General features: G+C 27.0%; 1 protein-coding gene across 2 annotated transcripts in view; it reads right to left on the reverse strand.

Moving 5' to 3' along the window:
• The window catches only part of LOC103577247 (trehalase), a 56,945-nt gene that overhangs the window by 9,405 nt on the left and 26,063 nt on the right, over positions 1-21,477 (reverse strand). For both annotated transcript variants that reach the window (XM_053740695.1, XM_053740696.1), the window contains exons 2-8: positions 16,921-17,037; positions 14,921-15,222; positions 14,597-14,775; positions 9,515-9,696; positions 6,289-6,535; positions 4,425-4,665; positions 2,895-3,094 (exon numbers count right to left, since the gene is read on the reverse strand). In XM_053740695.1, the coding sequence (XP_053596670.1) occupies positions 2,895-3,094; positions 4,425-4,665; positions 6,289-6,535; positions 9,515-9,696; positions 14,597-14,775; positions 14,921-15,222; positions 16,921-17,037 (1,468 nt within the window). The remainder of the gene's footprint in view (positions 1-2,894; positions 3,095-4,424; positions 4,666-6,288; positions 6,536-9,514; positions 9,697-14,596; positions 14,776-14,920; positions 15,223-16,920; positions 17,038-21,477) is intronic.

A 21,477-nucleotide genomic window follows, 5' to 3' on the forward strand; every position in this document is an offset into this window, starting at 1 on the left:
AATTATATTTTTTCGATAACTTGGAAACTACTTAGCTAATCTACCTAAGAAACAAATCAGATTTTGGTTCTGATAAACCCTTTTGATTGCCGCAAGGGACGTTTTAATCGCTTGATTTATTTGCGATATATCTTAGGACAAAACTTAGCTTACACACGATCACACAGACGAATGCCCTTTTAAAAAGAGCCAGAGATGATTCTTCAGACTGTAAAACACTCACATTTGTTGAAAAAAAAATGAGCTCTGGAAATCTGACTGAAACCACTAACTTTCTTTTTCTTTAAGATTTATAATTTTCATTGCAGAAGTTTAAAATTGAGAGCAAAAAAGTTAAGTTTTTTTTTAACATGTTTAACTGTCTAGATGTATTAGCAACAACGTAATTTATTTTTCTTATCAAAATGGATATAATTTTTTTTTTTAAATTGCCACAACAAAAAGATTAAGTATTTATGTCAAACAATAATTTATAAGTTATTCCAAAAAATACAAGTATTTTTATATGAAATATTTTAAAAAATTATCGTGACCCGGGAAAATTATTTAGATGCAAAAAGATCTGGTTTTATCACCGGAGGTATAATTTTTAACTTCTAGCCAAGAAAATAAAAAATTTTCAAAAAAAAAGAAGTTATTGGTTTTGGTCTGACTTTCGTAAACCATGTTTTGATTAGGTCTCGACGTTTTAAGCTCCTGAGAAGCTATCCTGACTGTTTTCAAAAGAATGTCCCAGTGTATGAACGTACTCTTTTAAAATGAACCAGTGAAATTCACTGATTCAACCAGTGGACTAAGATGATCGCTTAGCTCACTCGTTGAATCAATGAATTCCACTTAATTTTATTTATTATAAACGTTTATTTAAAAACAAAGTGAACTAAAAGAGTCTTAATAACAAATACTTATGATTATAAATTATTTAGTTAACATATAATTTTAAAATGTTATTCTGGATTGAGGTTAGCTCTTTAGCTATTTAAGTAACCTCAAAGTTATTTATTTTCATACTCTGTCAAAATTTTTTCATATAATTAATATTGTTATCTAAAACTTAGTTGATATATTACATAAAGATAATAAATAAATATCAATAACTTATTGACACAATAAAACACTTAAATACACTCATATACAGGATGCTGCTGTACCCGCGCGCTTACATATTTTTAGTTCACTGGTTGAATCAGTGGAATTTCACTGATTCATTTTAAGAGAGTACGTACGTGTGTAAGTATTTAATAACTTTTGCATGGGTGAACCGATTTAAATCTTTAAGGTGGCGTTCGAAGCGGCTTATTAATTTCTAGGTATTGTTAGTAATTGAGCTTGATCGGCGGAGTACATTCCAAGGTATTCCAAAAATAATTTTTTTTAAAAAATATATATTTTTTTTTAATAACTTTTAGTAAGATATAATACCTAATACACGATCAGAGAATTAGTACCCGATCACTTCATGTATTTGTATATTTATATTTAGTAAAATTTAGGAAATGTATACATACAAATATATGAGTGATCGGGTACTAGGTCTCTTACCTCATATTTGATGGATTAATTTCAAAATCAAATCAGCTCTAGAAATACAGAAAGAGCGTCGAATGCCGCCTCAGCCATCGAAATCGGATTAATTGTTCAAGAGATGTTGTCGAAAAAATTTCAAAAAAGTGTTTTTTTCTAATAAACTCAAAAATCAGAAAACTGATTAATTCTCATACTTCTTTAGCGTTAGAGGTTAAAAAACAACGTCAAAACCTACCTTAAACATCAGCTAGTTCGAAAGATATAAGCAATGAAAACGTTAAAAAATAACAATTTACTTAATTTTTTTCGGATAACGCATATTGTAATTTTTCATATGTTACAAAACTCATAGCGAAAAGTTCTGGGCCGGTCCGCAGGGTCTACCGTTTTTTATTTTTTAAATTCTAGATCTACATTGACTTTTTTAGATCTACTTAGACTCCTGTAGATCTAAAATTACTAAAAAAATTTTTTTTAGTATATATGGTACTGACATTATATTTAATGAAATTGTTTACTCCAAGTAGCTTAATAATTTCTTATGACTTTCCAGTGAATAAGCGCGTGAATAATTACAATTATTTCTCAGTTTATGACTCTATAAATATGAGGAATCCTGGAAATTTATTTTTCCTGAATAATTTTCTCATAATTGTATTCATTTATTATTATTACTTTTCATAATGATAATAATAATTTTAATTATCTCATTTTTATCTAATTTTATTATAATGAATTATGATACAATGTAAAATATGAGTAAAAAAAAATATTGCATTAATTTCGGTCTGCATTAACGATATATTTTATTAAAATGAATTATTCACAAGTTTTTTGGATAAAAGTTTTCAGTCGCATATAAGGAAAGACCTAATTTATTTAATTGCCAATTATTTATTTATGATCATTAAGATTTAATGTGCAATAATTAAGGTAATTGGTTTATAATCTCTAATTAGTTTATGTGTTTCGGATCAGAATAAATTCGATCAAATTCAATTCCATTTATCGAACATGTATATTAATTTTATCTATGGTCTTTCCAGCACTGTAATTTGAAGTGTTTGAATTTCAAACACCCGAGTGTTTTATTGCCATTTAAATACATCGTAGTCACTTTCTACACATTTGCAAGTGTTTAGAAAGTGGCTACAATGTATTTAAATGGCAATTAAACACTTAAGTATTTTAAATTCAAACACTTCGATTTACAGTGAGCCCTTAATAAATTCGGAAACCGGTGAAACGTTGTACAAAAATTTTAAATAAACATTAAAAATAACAACCTATTTATCCAAAAAATTTGTAAATTATTTACTATAATCATCAGAAAAAAAAATGTAATATAAATTATAAAATTTTCTTACCTTTTCATACATCACTCCACCCTCTTGAAAACCAAGATAATTGGCTTTAAGCCACCTCATTGCAAGCTCTTTAGCCATACTGAGTGCTGGTTCAATACCAAGGTTTCGGAGTCCTTGAACCATAATTGATTGAAGTGGTGGCCATGCATTAGGCCAATCCCATTGTTCACCAGTATGAGTTAATGATGTTGGTGTACCGCCTATTTTATCAATAAAAAAAAAACGAATTAATAAAGACACTAAATAAAATATTTTTTAAATAAATTAGCAGCCTGCCATCCCTATGCGTGACTGACCGGGTATTATGACTAAATTTATTTCTAAGGGCGAAAAATTTGATCTGATTTTAGTCTAACTAGATTGCATTTGGACTAATTTGCATGTCTTTAAATATTCATAAAAATTTTGAGCTGTTTTTTATCTAAAGACATTCAAAAACAGACTAATAAAAATAATAGACGGTACAAGTATGATTTTGGTCTGGAGAAAAACAAAAGAAGGCAACATATTATGAAAAAAAGTCGGATTTTGATCTAGAAGCGACCAAAAACAAACCAAAAATGATTGAACATAAGTTTGAAAATAGTCTAAATAAGGAATAGGACGGGTAAAATTTGATTAACCCTCGGAGTATACTAGGGGTCATTTAGACCCCAGAATTATTTTTGTCCTTAAAATATTTCTCAAGTTAGGTTTGATTTTAATTAATTTCATGACCATTAAAAATTAGTTAATTCGAAATAATGATAATAGTTGTATTCGAATGATCATCGTTTTACCTACAAAAAATGTGATGACCTGAATTCCGATAAAATGCATAGTTTTTGAAATATAACTCTTCAAAAATGAAGTGGGGTGAATTTGACCACGTGTGTACTCCGAAGGTCTGTTCGGAGGTGTGTTCTCCGAGGGTTAAATTTCATGTTAATTAAATTCAAATAAACAATGAAATTGAGTAGAAATACCTTCAAATTTATATTTGATCTAAAACAGATTGAATTTTTCGACTGAAGTTAATATACGTTTTAAATTAAATTGCTTCTCTAAATATTTTTCCATATCCAGTTTCGATTATTTGATACTATTTCTTAAAATAAATGGTTAGTTTGTGAGAAATGTAATTTATTTTAAGAAATTAGATAACTTCTTTTTCAAAGTTTGCCATTTTGTTATTTTTCGATAAAATTCCATAATTGTAGTTCCGACCAGAATGACATGTCTATAGATTAAGAATAATCAAGAATTTTTTATTTCAGATGTTCTCAAAAGTCAAAATTACCCGGGCCACTGAGGCGCATCGCCTTTAAGAAAAATTGTTTAAAACTCTCATTAACTTTACGAGTGCAACAAAAATAATTCCGTTTATTTTTCAGTGTGAGAGATGTCTCGTACCGTTTTATCCTAACATAAGAATATCTTCCCTTGTAAAGACATGACTTGGAAATAATTTTTCTTATTTTCTAAATAATATAGTTTATAATAAAAAAAAAGAATTTATATTGAAAGTATAAATGTAAGTAATGAACTCACCCATAAAACTATCGATTCCTTCCGCTTTTAGGTAATCGACAACTTTTTTTGCATAAGTTGATGCATTTTTATGATCAAAACTACGAGTATATAGAGGGGTAAGATTAGAAGGATAGAAGAATTTTCTTGGACGTCCATTTTTCATGTCATAATCTAACCAAATACCCAGCTCTTCGTTCCACAGAATATCATCAATCGCGTTCTGGTAATCAATCGCAATATTTCTGTATTTTCTCGCTTTCTGTGACAAAAAACATTTTTTTTTACTTTAATAAATTACGGTAATATTTTTATAAAAATAAATTATCGATATAATTATTTATATTTTAAAGTATTTATTGAAAGCTATTTTAAATAATTTGTTAAATGTAATTTAATGGAATTACAATTTAAATTTCTGATGTGTTGCTCATAAATATAATATATCATACGAGCTCTTTTCTGGTGAATAAACATGTTGGTTTACATATTATTGTTTTTTTTTTTTTACTTTTCTTTTTTTTTTTTTTTTTTTTTTTTTTTTCAAGAATAAAAAGGAATGAAAAATTAAATGGAATGAGGTATACTAAAGAACGGAAGTTAAAAAAACACCGAGGGACAGTAGGATTACAATGATTTATACATGTATAGTGAAATGTAAACAAAGATTTTAAAATCATTTTATTTCTGCGGTAAAATACTTGAATAATTCATTTAGGCAAGCAAAAGTTATCTGAGAAATCTAATTCGTATTCTTATGACGAGCAATCGAAACAGAAAAAACAAATAATTTTAGTAAAAACAAAATTTTCATAAATACACGTAAAAAAAGTTAGCAATGCCGTCATTGGCTGAGCGACGTTTCTTGCGAAAACTAAAATGCCTTTTATTCTATCCTATTTCGATATTCTTTTACTGAATTTTCAGTGTTTGATTTTAAATTATTGAAAGTCGAATCAACTCGTAAATATTTGAATCAACGGAGTAATCAAATTATTTTAACGTTACGTGAATTTCGATGAAAAAAAAAAAAAATTATCGAGTCAAATAATAAAATGATTTGAGAAAATTACAAAACAAATCGAGTCACTTGAAATTTGTTTGAACTGATGATGTTATGATCATTTCAATAACTGCGGTTTCATTTCAATAGAATTAATTATTCAACAAAATATTTAGAACTGAGTTAAATAATTATTTAGTATAGAAATTATTTAATTCAGTTCAATGACGCCTGAACTTCTGCTTTAAGAATTTGACTTTTGAGCGGCAAATTTTAGTTTTTTTGAATTCAAGGAACAGGAATTGCTTGAAATAGAATTATTAGACTACTTTTTCGACAACCAAATGACATTGTTAATAAAAAAAACTTTTTCTCAGTGTAGTCTCAACAAAAATTATTGTAGAATCATATAGAGCAAGTGTGCGCCGTGGGTAAGTATGCGCAAATTCATGAATTTCAGTCCGAAATGAATAGGCTTGCGCATACTTACCCACCACACTTCCCCCACATGACTACAATAGTTTTAAGTCTTACATAAAGAATAATTTTTTTAACAGAAAAAAATCGAAATTTATTTACATGATTTTGAAAAATAAAATCAGCATATATTGAACTTAACTCAGATTTATTTGATTGAAAAAATTGTTTTGAATGAATTCTTTAAATTTTTGCACGAAAAATATATTAAATTGAAAATTTCCAAAAGCATAATTTCTTGTAGGAAAAAATTATAATATTTATATTATTAAATAATTTTTTATTAATTATTGCTCTTGAAATTCGATTATGTATTCAGAATATCTATTGGATCGAGTCGATGATTGTTAAATTGAATTTTGTAAAAAAAAAACCTGTATTATAAATCACAAACACAATACTTACCACTTCATTTCCTAAAAGCTGGTTAAACTGACTCAAGAGACGTGCATTACGTTGGAGAAATGCATTAAGATCCACTGGAATAATATTTCTCGTTGAAATATCTGAAAGATTTCCTACTCCTGGTCCACTGGGGATAAACCAACGTGACGAAAAGTCCCAACCACTTTCAGCACCAGCTTTTATATCTTCATAAAAAGTTTTACGAAGTTCGATACTGTCAAAATTCTGAGCTTCCTTGAAGTCCTCACTGAAATATATACATTTTAAATTTATACCAAAAAAAAAATAAGTTTCAAATCAATAATACGTTTTTTATAAAATGAAAATGAAAACTTTTTATAGTTTACTATCATTTTTCGTAATAGTTTTAGTAATTGAATGCATCCTAAGATTATATATAACGATAAATGTATAAATTCATGGCTTTTGATGTCAGTAAATAGAAATGCCGGAGGGTAGTAAAACAACTGTAAAACCCGGATGATGAAGACATTATTAAAGGATCTCTGTTTGTGTGAATTCACAAGCGAAGTAATTCAAAGCCTTTTATTTAATTTAATTAATGATATATATATATTGTTAGTTTATTTAAAATTTTATGAACCAAAGTATAAAATTGCTCGGATGTATGGTAGTCTTTTTTAAATAAATATTTAAAAAACATTGATATATTTATGTGATTATTTAAAAACATGGTATAGTGATAAAATTAATTTTTTCTCAGATTCAAAGAGAGTTTCTATTTTTTTTTTTTTTTTTTTTTTTTTTTACGAAAAAATCACTTCTTTTGTATAATGGAATTTAATATATTTTTCTTTACGAAAATTACATGCTGGGTATTAAATGAATGCTTTTCATTGATAGATTATATTTTAGATTATATTTTTTTAATTTTAAAGTTATTTTTGTTGATCAAACGACTTTAAAAATGCAAGGATAGACGCGGAGTTTTTAATTACTCGCGCTATGAGCGCGACGTCGCTTTAGAGAAAAAAAAATTAAAGTATTAGTAAACGTATGTTGGATCATGAATTCTTATTTATTCGATAGTGGAACATGGCTATACGGTATTGTGACAAATGGCAATGGTCCATCTCTCTTAACCTGCGGCATAGTGCTTACTGCGCGGTAAAAATTGCCGGGCAAACTAACGCGAATAATTAGAGTTTAAAAGTATGACCTCATTCTTCTCTTTAATTTTCATTTCTACGGCCTCGAAAAATCTTAAAAAGTTCAGGATGACGCGTTTCCGGTTTTATTTTTACAAAAATTATTTTGGTTAGTAAAAGCTTAATAAAAAAAAAATAATATTTTTCATCATTAAACTTATATTGATTACCAAACTAATAAAACTAATTCAAAAAAATTATGACCAAATGACGTCTGATGATTTTTTTTAATGGATGGGAAATGAAATTTTTGCACACCTCAAGCGCGAAGCGCCGAAAGAGCTTTAAGAACGGTTTTTTCCGACTATATTACACTATGTTACACAAAAATATTTCTACACTCTTTTAATTACACCAAAATAAGTCACATTGTACACTAGCATACAGAAAATTTATTAAGGAACAATTAACTCAATATTAAGTCGATTCGTTATTTTATTAGCCCAAGCGGTACAAAAAAAAATTGTTGACTTTATGTTAAATTTAAAATGACAATTTGTTATAAATTTAAGTCAACCAATTGTTAACTTAAATTCAACAAAAGCTCAAAAATTTCTTTTTGTGTCGCTTGGGAGTCTAAAATAAATTATTTTAACTTAAGAAACCATTGCTGTTAATTGTTACGTATGAAACTTCGTAAACACGATAACTTTCGATAGACACAATTTATCGGCCTACTTTTTTTTTTATTGTCTTTATATTTTTTCTTACAAGAACCCTATTAAAAATCTCTATCTAAATCCTTTTAGTTTAATTGTAATTAATTAAAAACGTAAAACTGATTATTCATGAAAAATTAAGCTGCCATTTTTTTTGTATTTTTACTGTTGTTATTATTTTGCACACCTCAAGCGCGAAAGCGCTGAGGGTGCTTTATGATCGCTCTAAATTTTTTTTCTTTTTTCTCTCCATCAACTACTGGCAGCAGCACTAGCGTAACAGTATAGGTTTGAAAAAAAAGAGCGGCATCTAAGACAAAAAGGCAGGATATATTTGAAAAAATATTAAACTGAAAATAAAAAAAAAAAAATCGAATTGATAATTGATAAGTTGAATACAAATTCATAAAAAAAAAAATAAATAAATATAAAATAGAAGTAATGATTGAAAATAAAATGAATGATTGAGGTGTGCACTTTTGGATTTTCCAAATTTTAATTTTATGATTTTACGATTTTTATTAGGGGTTATCAGAAATTTTCGGCTGAGTTTTTCTCAAAAAAAATTTTTAAATACAAAAGTTTCTGATTACTGTATTAGTGCAATAATGATAATACCGTTCGCCCACTTGAGTGTGAGAGAGAAAAAAATAAAAACGCCTCTTCATATGATATATTTATAGCATGTAATTATATAAAGTAACAAAAGGTTAAATATAACTCATTCATAAGAAATTTAAAAAGGAATAAATATTAAAATTATCAAACGGGTACATTTGTATTGTGAATATCGACTTATATTGAACGATTTTTTTATATTTGTAACAAAGTTTCAGAGCAATAAAAGCTAAAAATAATTTTATGCTCTACGTTCAATATTTCAATAAGTCATTGAATGAAAAAAAAAAAAATAAATAAATAAACGATCGGATATTTAATTTTAAATGATAAAAAAATTATCCGTAATTAGTTCTTATGCGTGTTATCTAAAAAATAAATTTATAAAGTTCTCAAGTTATAAAATAAATTTGGGCATTCATTTAATTTTTAAATACTCTGTTGCTATCGAAAGAGATAAAAATGTTATTTATTTAAATTGATTAGTAAGGTTGCGAGTATGTGAATAAATTTGAGTTTAAATTCATTTATCTGTTGGTTCACCACAAAATTACGTTACGCTGCAACGATTAGTTGATAGTTGACACATAATTAATGGTCATTGACCTGGATTTAAAATGGTGAAATTAATAGTGATTTAAATTAAAAGGCCAGCAGTTCGATACTAACATAAATCTATTATGTACAAAAAGTTATTATCGCGTTTGAGAACATGATAAATAATTAGTGAGTGCTGATAAAATTGTTGGAATGACGTAATATATATTTAACAAAAGTTACCGATAACTTTCCGGACGTGGGCCGTCACTGTTTACTACATAGCGTGCCATTTTATGAGTTTTGTTATTCTTCGTGACTTCAATCGTTTTGTCTCGTATAAAGTAAGCGAATTCTTTTTCAAGTGTTAGTAGATTATCTGATAGGAATTTTATATCACCAGTAGCTTCTATATACTTTTCAACCTGAAAAATATAAAATTTTATATTTATTTATTTATATTCAAATACAATGCATGAAATTTTCGTAGTAAATGCGGATAAAATCCAGAGAGTAAGTTTGAATTTAAATGAAATCTTTAATCACTCCGAATTCACTCTCGACTTTTTACATTGTATACTATACTAAAAAAAAAAAAATCGGTCTATCGGTTGACCCTGCGGGCCAGCCCCAAAACTTCCCGCAGTTTTCGAGCTCTTTGAGCTCAAAAACATTGTCGTGAATACATTTTCGAGCTCGAAAATACTGTTGTATGCTATTGTTTTTAGGAAAAAACCGTTTTTTATCATGTCTTTCTCCCACGATATCTTACGAACGAATTAACCGATTGAGATGATTGAGGCGGCAATCGACGCATTTTATTGAATTCTTGTGCTGATTAGATTTTGGAATTGATCAATCGAGCCATTTCTGAAAAATTTGAAAAAAACTGAAAAAAAAAAATTTTTGTTTGTTTTTCTTCCATATCTTAGAGTCTATTTGATCGATCGATTTGAAATTTTCAGAAACGTTGACGGCTAACAAACTCTTTTGATTGCCACCTCAAACATGTTAATCGGTCAGTTCATTAAAAAGATATTAAAAGTTTACATTCGCACAAACACACACAGACACACACACACGCGCGCGCGCGCACACACACTTGGACATCCTTCTGAAAATAGTCATAATAGCTTCTTGGGACCTCAAAATGTCGACATCTGATGAAAACTCGATTTTCGAAAATTGGGGTGAAACCAATAACTTCCCGAATTTTTGAAAATTAATAATTTTCTTAGCGGGAAGTTAAAAAAAAATAATAATAATAATAGTAGTAGTAATAAATAATTATAATAAAAAAGTGTTCGTCAGTAATTTGGCGGACATATGAAAAGTCGTTTGAAAATAAAATAAAATAAAAGCTTACACATTTTTATTTTCTATCGGCTTAAAACTTTCCTTATTACGTTCAGATTTTAATTAAAACTGAAAATACTGTACAGTGATTTGCTTTCAAGCAATTAAACAACTGTTAAACTGATGATACATTGTTACATTTTATAAATTCAAAGTAAACTATTTCTCAACTTAAGAATTTATTATATTAAATTTTAATTCCTTTTCGTATAAAGTTATATAATAATAAAATATTTCAATGATTTATTTTACTGTTATAAAATTCAAAAATTATAATAAAAAATTTAATTGTTGCAATCTTAACTGTATAACTTCCGTTTTCTACAGTTTTTATTCTTTACATATTTACATTACATAGTCTTTAGGTTACGTTGCAAGCAATTTTTAAGTCCCTCTTTTTCTTGGGTAAATATTTTTCATACATTTCTAACAAACTACCCTAAACTTTTTCGGACTATGTTCTTGGCCATATTTTTCCTTTTTCTATTCCATATATCTCATTATTAGCTGTCTATTTCCATTTATTTCTCTATACTTCTTTGCAATCATGGAGTGATATTTAGTGGAGAAGATTGCAGACAGTTGGCAGTCTGGCGGCTATATATATGGAATGAATCCCACAGATCAATGCATTATATCAACTTGTGAAAAATAATTCATTTGCGCTCTGTGGGATTCGAACCTGAGCCTGGCCAGTATTTGTGTTCGGAGACAAGAGTGTTATCCACTCGACCACAAGTACTGGTTTTCAAAAATTATAATATTATTTTATCAAAAAAAAAAATTATAATATTTTAATATTAACGAAATCATTGATAAAAGACCTTAAATAAATATTTGAATTTATCTGATCGAAAGTTTTGCCTGGGAATAATATCTCGTGGGCGGTTAGATCAAGGATTTCTGACACAATCGCTGATATATACTGTATAAACTACATATGATACAGGATATATATGTGCTTCTGTCAGAAAGCTTTCGAATAGAATTTAGTATTTTTAGTTTTTTTTTTTTTTATTATTTTATCGATTCGTTTCGTTTCAACAAAGAATCAGCTGGATTTTAAAATTGTTTTATCGAAACATTTAAAACGAGTTTCCCTAGTTTATATATATATATAAAAAAAAAAAAACTCATCAATGGACTTTACTTTATAAATAAATGTAAATTTATTTTTTCATTAAAGAGCATTGGTTCTGTGTCGAGCAAAATCAATTTCGCGCAATAAATTCAATTAAATTTTCTTTGTTTAAACATTAATTATGTTATTTGACGAGCGTAAACGTTATTAATGTTTTACCCAATAGAAATACATTCCATGTTAAAATTGAATAAATTCAATTGAACTTTTGATTTAATAATAACTCCGACGTGATGAATAGTATTGTCAATACTAATTGTTTTAAAGTTATTCACGTTTTAATTAAGAGTTCTTTATTATATTGTGAATTTATATGTAATTTACATTTTTTAGTAAAAATTAAAAAAAAAAATAATAATAATACAATGTGGAAAACCAAGAATGAATTCGAAGTAAATACGGACTTTATTTCAACTCGAATCCACTGCACTCGTAGTTTCGAGGCTTTAGAAAAAATTACTTCACATACGAAGTAAATCAAGGATTGTTTTTCCAAGAGGTGATTTAGAAGTGATCTGGATTTTGTTTGAATCTGTATTCACTCCGATTCGGACTTTTAATATTAAAATTAACTTCCTTTCGGAGTGGATTTCACTCCGGAGCTTCGAAATTCAAATAAACTCCTTGTCAGAGTGAATTTTATTCTAGATTTAATTCGTATTTGCTACACAAATTTTTTATAGCGTCATAATAATAATAATATACTGTAAAAAATTTGCGGAGTGAACGCGGAGTGGATGATTTTTTATTTATTTGTTTTCCTCGGAGTGAATTTCACTCCGATGGGGAGTTTCGGAAAATAATAATTACAAAAAAAATTATCAATATATAGTGAGCTTAGGTATTTGATATTTTGATATTTATATTGAGTATGCAATAATTACGAGCTCCCTTTCTATAAATTTACGCGAAATAATTTAAAAAAATTATAAGCAGCTTATAAAACTTGAGCAAATATAATTCCGTTAAGTCACAAACTGTCGTGTAACTTACATCGATCATACCACGAGATAACATTTCATGTTGTACCGAAATATCAAATATTCCTATAAAAACTATGTCACTATAGCTATTCAATTATTTAATATTTTTACTATGTATTAGGAAAAGGAGGGGGGAAAGAGGGTACTTAAGGAAATACAATGGTTCCGAGGACTCAAATACGCTAAATCTGTTTGATTTTAATGATATGCAAGATAATAAATAAAAATTTCAGATGCCGTTGAAACAAAAAAATTTTTACTTTGGCGGGAAAAATGGGACATCCCCTAAAAAAGGCAAAAAAAAAAATTTCTGCTTATTAAAGAAAATTGATCAAATTAAATTTTTTGTGAGCAATTTACATAAAGAAACATTACATTTTACACAATTATTGGATGCAAAAGAAGAAAAAAAAATTTCTACTTGTTTTTTTCATAAATCAAAAGCCATCACCATTTTTTTAATGAAACTTGTTTTATGAAAAAGTTTAACAAAAAATATTCAATTATATTTACAAAAGTGATTTTGGAATGTTTAAAAAACATTTAAAAAATTAATTTTTTTTTCTAAAATTTTGGAGGTACCCCGTTTTACCTACCCCCCCCCCCCCTCTCCTATATATATGAAATAATTATGTTTCTTATTAACAGCTGTTTCTATTAAATATAAATTTACTTAAGTATTAAAACTCCAGACCGGAGTGAATGCGAATTGAAATGAAATCCACGTCACTCCGTATTACTCCACCCATGAAAAAATTCCTAATCACTTCGCATACAGAATTTTACTTTAAAACTCCAGAACTCCGAGTGACGGAGTGAATTCGGAGTGAAATAAAATCCGGGTCCACTCCCGTTTCTTTACAGTGTAATAATAATAAAAATCCATTTAATTAGACTTTATAGAGAAATTCATTATCAAGTAATTATTTTTATCGTCTATAAAAAATGTATTGATTGTGGCGACTAATGTATAGACAACAGCATTGAAATGTTGTTTGGCTGTTACTGTCAACATATATTACGTGAAATGAAAGTTTGTTGAGACAAGCTATATTCTATAAACTAAAATCCAATAAGTTTGACATTCATGAATGTAACTGGTAAGTAAGCAAGCAAACATTTGACAAGTATAGCTTTTGATATCAACACTATACGTGCCATTTATCAGCTAATATTACAACTTCCGTTACTATATAACTTCTTGGCATGTAATCTGGCATTCAACACCTACTTTAACTCGATTTTTTATATCTCAAAAATATTATTAAAAAAAAAAACGTTAATATTACTGGGAAACTTTATTATTAATCAGCATAAATTTAAAATAAATGTTTAAAGTTATAACTCATTACGAATTTAAAATCCATTACTATGAATTATCACGTATCTAATTAGAAAAATTTATTATGTTCGATCAGTAATATAACAAATAAATTCCACAAACTTTTCTATAAGTACCTTTCATTTTTTATTTTATTTTTATTTTTAAAAGTCGGATAAACTATAAAACCCAGGATAAAAAAAATATCAAAGAAGAAGCAAAGAAGTAAAGAGTAGAAAAGAATTAATGTGAATTCTGGAAGCCTGGGAGATATTAGATTCTAGGACAACGGCCTCTTGTTTCACACTCTAGAGACTATCCCATTTCTACCAAGAGACTCATACATAAATTTAATGTAAGGTCACTTTTATTGGTAGTTGTGGGTACTAGTTTATAAATGCATCACTTTAGATTTTTTTTATTAGATGTATGTTTATTAATTAGTGAATTTCGCTTTGCTTGGATTAAATTTTTAGTTTACATGCTTTGGATAATAACAATCTGCATATTTAAAATGTACTTACCATAGGAATAAGTAGGGGAGGTTGACTTCTCATCAAGTAGTACACCCTTCCACCGTTTGGAATAAAGCCAAATCTATTTACCATTGATATAAAATTTAAAATAATTCCTTTCGCTGTTTCTTTCATTCCGGAAATTAGAAGTCCTTCAATAACCCAATAACTGTCCCAGTAGTAAGTTTCTATAGAAAAAAAAAAAAAATATAATAAAAAAAGAGCTGCTTTTTTTCTTTTTTTTTCTTTCAATTATTGTGCGAAGGAGCGGTCCCGCTATTTTATGAAATATACCTCGATAAACATAGAAATTTATTCTTAATCAATATGTACCTTGAAATCTACCACCGGGGACAATAAATCCATTCTCAAGAGGAATAGCACTATATCTCTCAGGACGTGCTATTATTTCTGGTGACATTTGTCGTGATAAATTCAACCATACAAAGTTTAATTGATATGCCCATTGACGATATTTTTGATCCTGGATACGTTCAAGTATTGTGGGGTTTGATTGCCAGTCAGAAGGTGTCCAAGGTAGTACGTCAATACTACTGTGAAAATTAGCTGCTACGAATGTGGATACCTGGGTTTTATTTGGGTTACCTCCTGTTGCCGACATAAACTTTTCAAAGCTAAAATATTTTCATTTTTTATTTTACACAATATATTTTTGAATATTTGTAGAAAAGTTATTTTTTAATAATGCAACTAGAAATTGATGTATATAAATATATATATTGGAACACTAGATAAAAAAAAAATACCAATAAAAATATATTTTTCGATGGTTTCATTAATGTAACTTTTTTTACATGACAAAAAAACGTTTTTATTCATTCAGTATTTATTTATTTATTTTTCACATGAATTCGCCCATCTGAAAATGAAGTAAGCTAACAAATACTAAAAAATTAAATTCGGTTGAATGATTTATATTTACCAGCGAAAAATATTTTAAACGTAATATTTATTCAGACAGTACACGGTAAAAAAAAATCGGTGTAAGCCCACGCTATTCCGTTGTTAAATTAAATCCCAAAAACAGAGTTACAATATACCGGTGGCGGGTCTATAGTAGTTTTTCTCTCAAACAAAACTTCTGAACGCAAAACTAAGAATGAAGCTCGATAAGACGATACACTACTCTATAATCTAGCAATATACGTTTGTAAAAAATGTTCATTTGTTTAAAAGCAAAACGTGGACAAAGTTTCCATTAACTGCGCAAGTGTAACAAGGATACTACCGTTCGTCAACTTGAGTGTGATAGAGAAGAAAAGTTCAGACTCTTTTTATGCGGTATAAAAAAAGTGATTTTATTTTTAAACTATCGGAAGTTGAATTCTATTTCAAATGCAAGCAATAATTTATTATTATTTCAGACTCATGATTAGTACTGGGGCCTTAGAGGAACGGCGAGGCCGAAAAATTTGAAACATTTTGAAATTTTGTGGAGTTGTTTGAAACAGTTGCTGTTTTACATTTAAATTGTTATTTGTTTATTGTAAAACTCAATTGCAAAGCAATGTGTGTTTTGCTAACGCTTACTTCGTCCCAGCTAATTCACTCATGTAGAAATCATATTTACACTTGTTTAAATATTCTGAACTAGAATAAAATTCGTACCATTTGAAAGATAATTTATTAACGAATGAACTGAAGACAAATTCAAGTCGATTTTTTTTTAAATAATGATTGAAAATAAAAAAAATGTGAAAAAGTCCTGTGATGTCTGTTAGTATGTATAGATGTTGGTAAATACAATAATTTGAAAAACACACAACCGATTGATCTATTTTATTTTTTATTACAGTTGAATTCCTAAATAGAAGAACCCTTTTGATAATTACTATTCAAATCTTTTTGATTTAATTATAATTAATAAAAATTCCAAACTGGCAATTCATGAAAAAATTTAGCTGCCATTTAAATATTTTCTTTTTTTATACTTTCTTGCATACAGGAGCGCTACTTATTGATCACTTTTTGAATGAGCAAGTGAGTTGTGCATGTTTCGATTTTCCAACTTTTTTTTTATTTTTTATTATTATATGAGCGATTAAGTTTTGCGATTTTGGATTTTCAAACATTTTTTTTTAAATAGTGGGTAAGCTTTGATTACTTTTTTTTATTGTTGACCGACCTAATTTATTATTGAAATTAAATGCTAACAAATATTTGTTTTTTTATGATAAGAAAGTAATCTGATTTATAAATATTATTATGATTTGGATAAATACCAAGTTAAATATTTGAAATCAAATACTTTTATCTAGAGCCCAATTTATTAATTGAAAATTAGATATTTATTGTATGCTTATAGTACTTACTTGGCCAAAGTTACTGACGGATCATTTAACTGATAAAGATCAACGAAGGTTTTACTATCAGGAAATACTTCTGCCATTTGTACAGTTTTCAATAGTTCTCCATGACAATAAATTGGGCTGAAAAAAAAATTAATAGATTGTCAAAAATAAAATATATAGTCTATTATTTTAAATTTTGATTTACCATTCACTTTAATTTTGAATAATTAATTAAATTCTAGAATAAAATAACATTGTATCTTGAATTATTATCAGTAATAAATAAAAATACTAAAGTTTTTCAAAATCTGGCATGCAGCCTGCTTGAGACGATTGCCAATAAGATTTGAAAAAAAAAGTTTCATATATCAATATTGTAATTTTTAAAAAAGTCAATTCTCGAATGTGGCAGTGTATTTTTGTACTTCATGTTGCTTGAGAATCTTTATACTTTATTTTGCTACTATATGTTATTTTATCCCAATATCCTGTATACTATTTAAATTTAGATTACGACATATATGTGATTTGACATTGTAATGCTACATGATGGAACATACAGCGTATATTATATTTTATTCCAAGACTGACCACCTGAAATTCATATTAAATGTAATACGAAATTTTTTTTAAATTCAATTCAGCTAAAAATATATCGTACATTCTGAATCTTTTATTAAATGCAGCTCTAAGGTGACGGCAAATACGAAAAAGAATTTTTTCACCAACGTGTTATTTTTTATTAAAAATTAAGTTTTTAATTTTATTTTTCAATTTATAAATTTCGAAAATTCAGTTAATTTAATTAAAATATTAATCTAATTAATTTTTTTTTAATGTTTTCTAAATATTCTAAAATCTCTGTTGTAAATATAATTGAGCATTATTTTAAATTTTTTTAACCGTATTCGAAAAATTTTGTTTTTTTTAAAAAATAGTATTAAATTAATTTGATTTTTTTTCTTATCTATTTACAACAACTGCACTTCCAGTGTCAAGTAACTTCAGATGTATTTTAATAATCAGCTAGAAAATATTTCCAATTTTTGAAATTTAATTGAAAGAAATGAAAAGTAAACTACTAATAAATTATCTAAACGATTTTTAAATTAAAATGAATTTTTTTAAGATGAAAAAAAGAACACAAGTTTCTATGACTCCTAGGATCATCAACTGTATGTCTTATTTATATAAGAAAACTTGGCTTTGAGACAAAAAAAAAATTTGTCTGTCTTCTTAAAAGAAATTCTTATGACATCTTGAAGTTGTCTCTGTACTACTTGGGAACGTACTCATCTTTTAAATTTAAATGATTTTTTACCGCGGGGTTTGACATGTGAACTAGTAGCGCTCAAGATTATTTGATAAAATTCGGTTAGTTTATAATGTTAAAGGAGTACTAGTATCACACGATAACAATATCGATACCATTTTGTCATGTTACTTTATTAATTAATAAGATTTTGTTAATTTACCAGTTGTACTGTACATATAAGTACAGTAACCTAAGAATAAGTACCGTAAAATATAAAAGTTGTACTATATATGTATGTTTATAGACGACTGATAAAGATTCAATAAAAAAATCAAAACGTCGCTAAATCAATAATGAAGCTTTTCAAAATAAATTTGAGTTCTTTCTTAACTTTAAAATTAATGAAAAAACTAGAGGTACCGGTTCTCTTTTAGCATCATAAAATATTGTAATAATCAATCTTTAAAATATTTGTTTTTAATTTTTTCAAGAATGAGCTACTAAACGTCTGATAATTGTTAATTGGTTATATTGTTGGAGTTTCGTAAATTTTCTAATAGAATTCTTTATAAATTTTTTACCAGTCTTATACGTGATTTAATATAAATATATAAACGAAGTGTAAATTATTGATGTTATCTAATGTTAATATGGATTCTGTTAATATTGTTTATGTATATTTGCCATTCAGCTTAAGCCTTGGTATTAAAGTTTTATAAATAAATAATTAGTGTGTCCACATTCCTGCTATGTTTCATATATTATTATTATTACTTTTTTTTTTCTTAAGTAAAATTATTTGGACTCTACTTTAAATTATAAGATATAATGGATTTCTTCCACGGTCGACTGATAACCATTGTTATGACTATTATAATATTTTTTTTATCCAAGTGACAAAAAGTATTAAAAAAAAAAAAAAAAAAAAAAAAAAAAACAAATTTAATGATATGTTTGCTTAAACTTTTTTTGTACTCTTCTCTGCTGGATGTTACTTCAGCTTTGTGCAAATACCTAAGCAGCTTGGTGGCAAATAAGCATTTTTCCAATTTACAAAATAAAGCCTACGACTAAAAAATTTAAATGCTGTTTTTGTTTATTCTCTAATTAGACGAGTAAATAAGCGGCTTAAAAAAAAAATAATAATTAAAATTTTTCAAATTTACTTGCTTATTATTTATTCATTAACATTTATACGGAAAAATTAAATCGTAAATGTTATAATCAAGTTATTGCAAAAACGTACTGACCGGTACCGATGAAAGCGTGTATTTTATTCATATTATTGTAATTTCAATAAGAGAATATATACTAACTGTATAATCAGGTTTGTAATCCTGTATGTTGTCAAGAATTAATAACTTTTATTGGTGCAAATTATATTTATTACCACTAGTGTTACACTTGTTATTGGAGTAATAAACTTTCAAAAAATCGTATAGTAAACTTTACAATATAAGATGACAATAATTACCATCAGAGCCGAATGAAATTCCCTCCCCCTCATTTTACCACCTTGTCGCTTGGGACTTTGATTTTCAGCGCTACAGTCAAATCTTTTTATTTTTTTCTTATTTTATTTTTTACGAATAATTTTACGCGGTAATTTTAAAGTTATCCGTGTTAGCGTCACTTGAAAATGAAATTTTTTTACTCTTATACATTAATATGAGTATTATTATATCTATTATTTAATTTTTATTAACTCATTTAAAAATATTACAATAATGCAGGTAATTGAAGATTTATTAAGATTTGTACTGTCAATTTATTTTATTAGTACGAATACCTAACAGAAATTTTGCTCAAGTATTTAGAGCTTCAAGGTCAATATTTAAGTATTCAATTTTTTATAACAAAAATATGTTTTTAAAATATATAAATAAAATAGAAATATTAGAACATAAAAATTTATTATGATAGGGAATGTGAAATTAAATATATATATATATATATATATATATATATATATATATATATATATATATATATATATATATATATGTATAGTATACTAAATCATTAAAATTTTAATTTCTGCGGCAAGATCGTGATATGTGCGACATATTTAATTTACAGCATATATATAATAGATTAATGATCTACTAAAAAAAAAAAAAAAAAAAAAAGATTTCTTGGCGCGAAAATTTTCACTCGCTCTCAGAAAATTTTTATTTTCCAAAAAGAAGTTTTTGTGTTATAAATTGGAAACAGAAATTTTCTCCGGGCAAAGATAAATTATTTGAAGCAAAAAAAAAAATTACTCGTGTTAAATTTTTTTCTAATCTTACGAAAATTTTTTATTTCAATTCATAATACAAAATATTTCTTGTGCTAAGAAATCCTTTTTTTTTCTGTGCATAACTATTTCACTATATTTTTTAATTTGATTTATACTAAAACTATCGATAAATGTCTCGTTAATATCAATTTTTCTTTCAAACATTAATGCAAATCGCACCGCTAAATAATTATGAGATCGTGAAAGTAAACAATTTCCAATAATAATGAGGGATTTAATTTACGATTGAGTTTTCTCACAATGGTAAAAAAAGTTTGAAAAAATGTTAGTCATCAAACACTAGATTTTTATATTAATAATTCATTGATTAAAAGCTTTATTCATATTTAATCGTCTGACATTGAACTAATTGTCTTCGATTAGATATCCATGCAAAAAAATGTCGGTCATTACTTATTACGATTAAAAAAATATTGATTTGTTGACAATTAGCAAGTATAATATTTGATAAAGTCGTTATTTACTTTTATTACTTATATAAATATGAGCATCGTTAACATTGTAAACTAGAGCAAGTCTTTCATTGATAAATTGTTATTTACTTTCAATGAAAAATAATTATTGACATTTCTTTGTTGGATTAATAATTTTCAACCCACACATTTGATTTTTATTTTATTTTCAAAACGTAAATATGACGTTTAAAATCATATATTACCAAAAAAGTTTACCCTACATCCCCTAGACCAGGCTTATGGCGGGTAGTCGACTGTAATAGAGATAGTTGTTTGACAGACGTATTTAATTTTTTGTATGTAAATTAAATATTTTTTTCTCATTGCATTCATTGACAATTTAGTTAGGGTATCTCTGACTGATGCATCGCATCAATACACAAATCAAATTCCAATGAAAACAGCAATTGCAGAACCGTGAACTCGTCACCGCAAGAATAGCTCATCCTATCAATGTGACTATGCATCGTTGAATTTTCTGTGACGAGGATAACTCTCATTTACAGAAAGAGAGAAAGACAAATAGAGAGAGAAATTATTATTGCATAGAATGTACGTTGCAACTA

Source organism: Microplitis demolitor, chromosome 7, assembly GCF_026212275.2.
Source record: "Microplitis demolitor isolate Queensland-Clemson2020A chromosome 7, iyMicDemo2.1a, whole genome shotgun sequence".
In the NCBI taxonomy this organism is placed as follows: Eukaryota; Metazoa; Arthropoda; class Insecta; order Hymenoptera; family Braconidae; genus Microplitis; species Microplitis demolitor.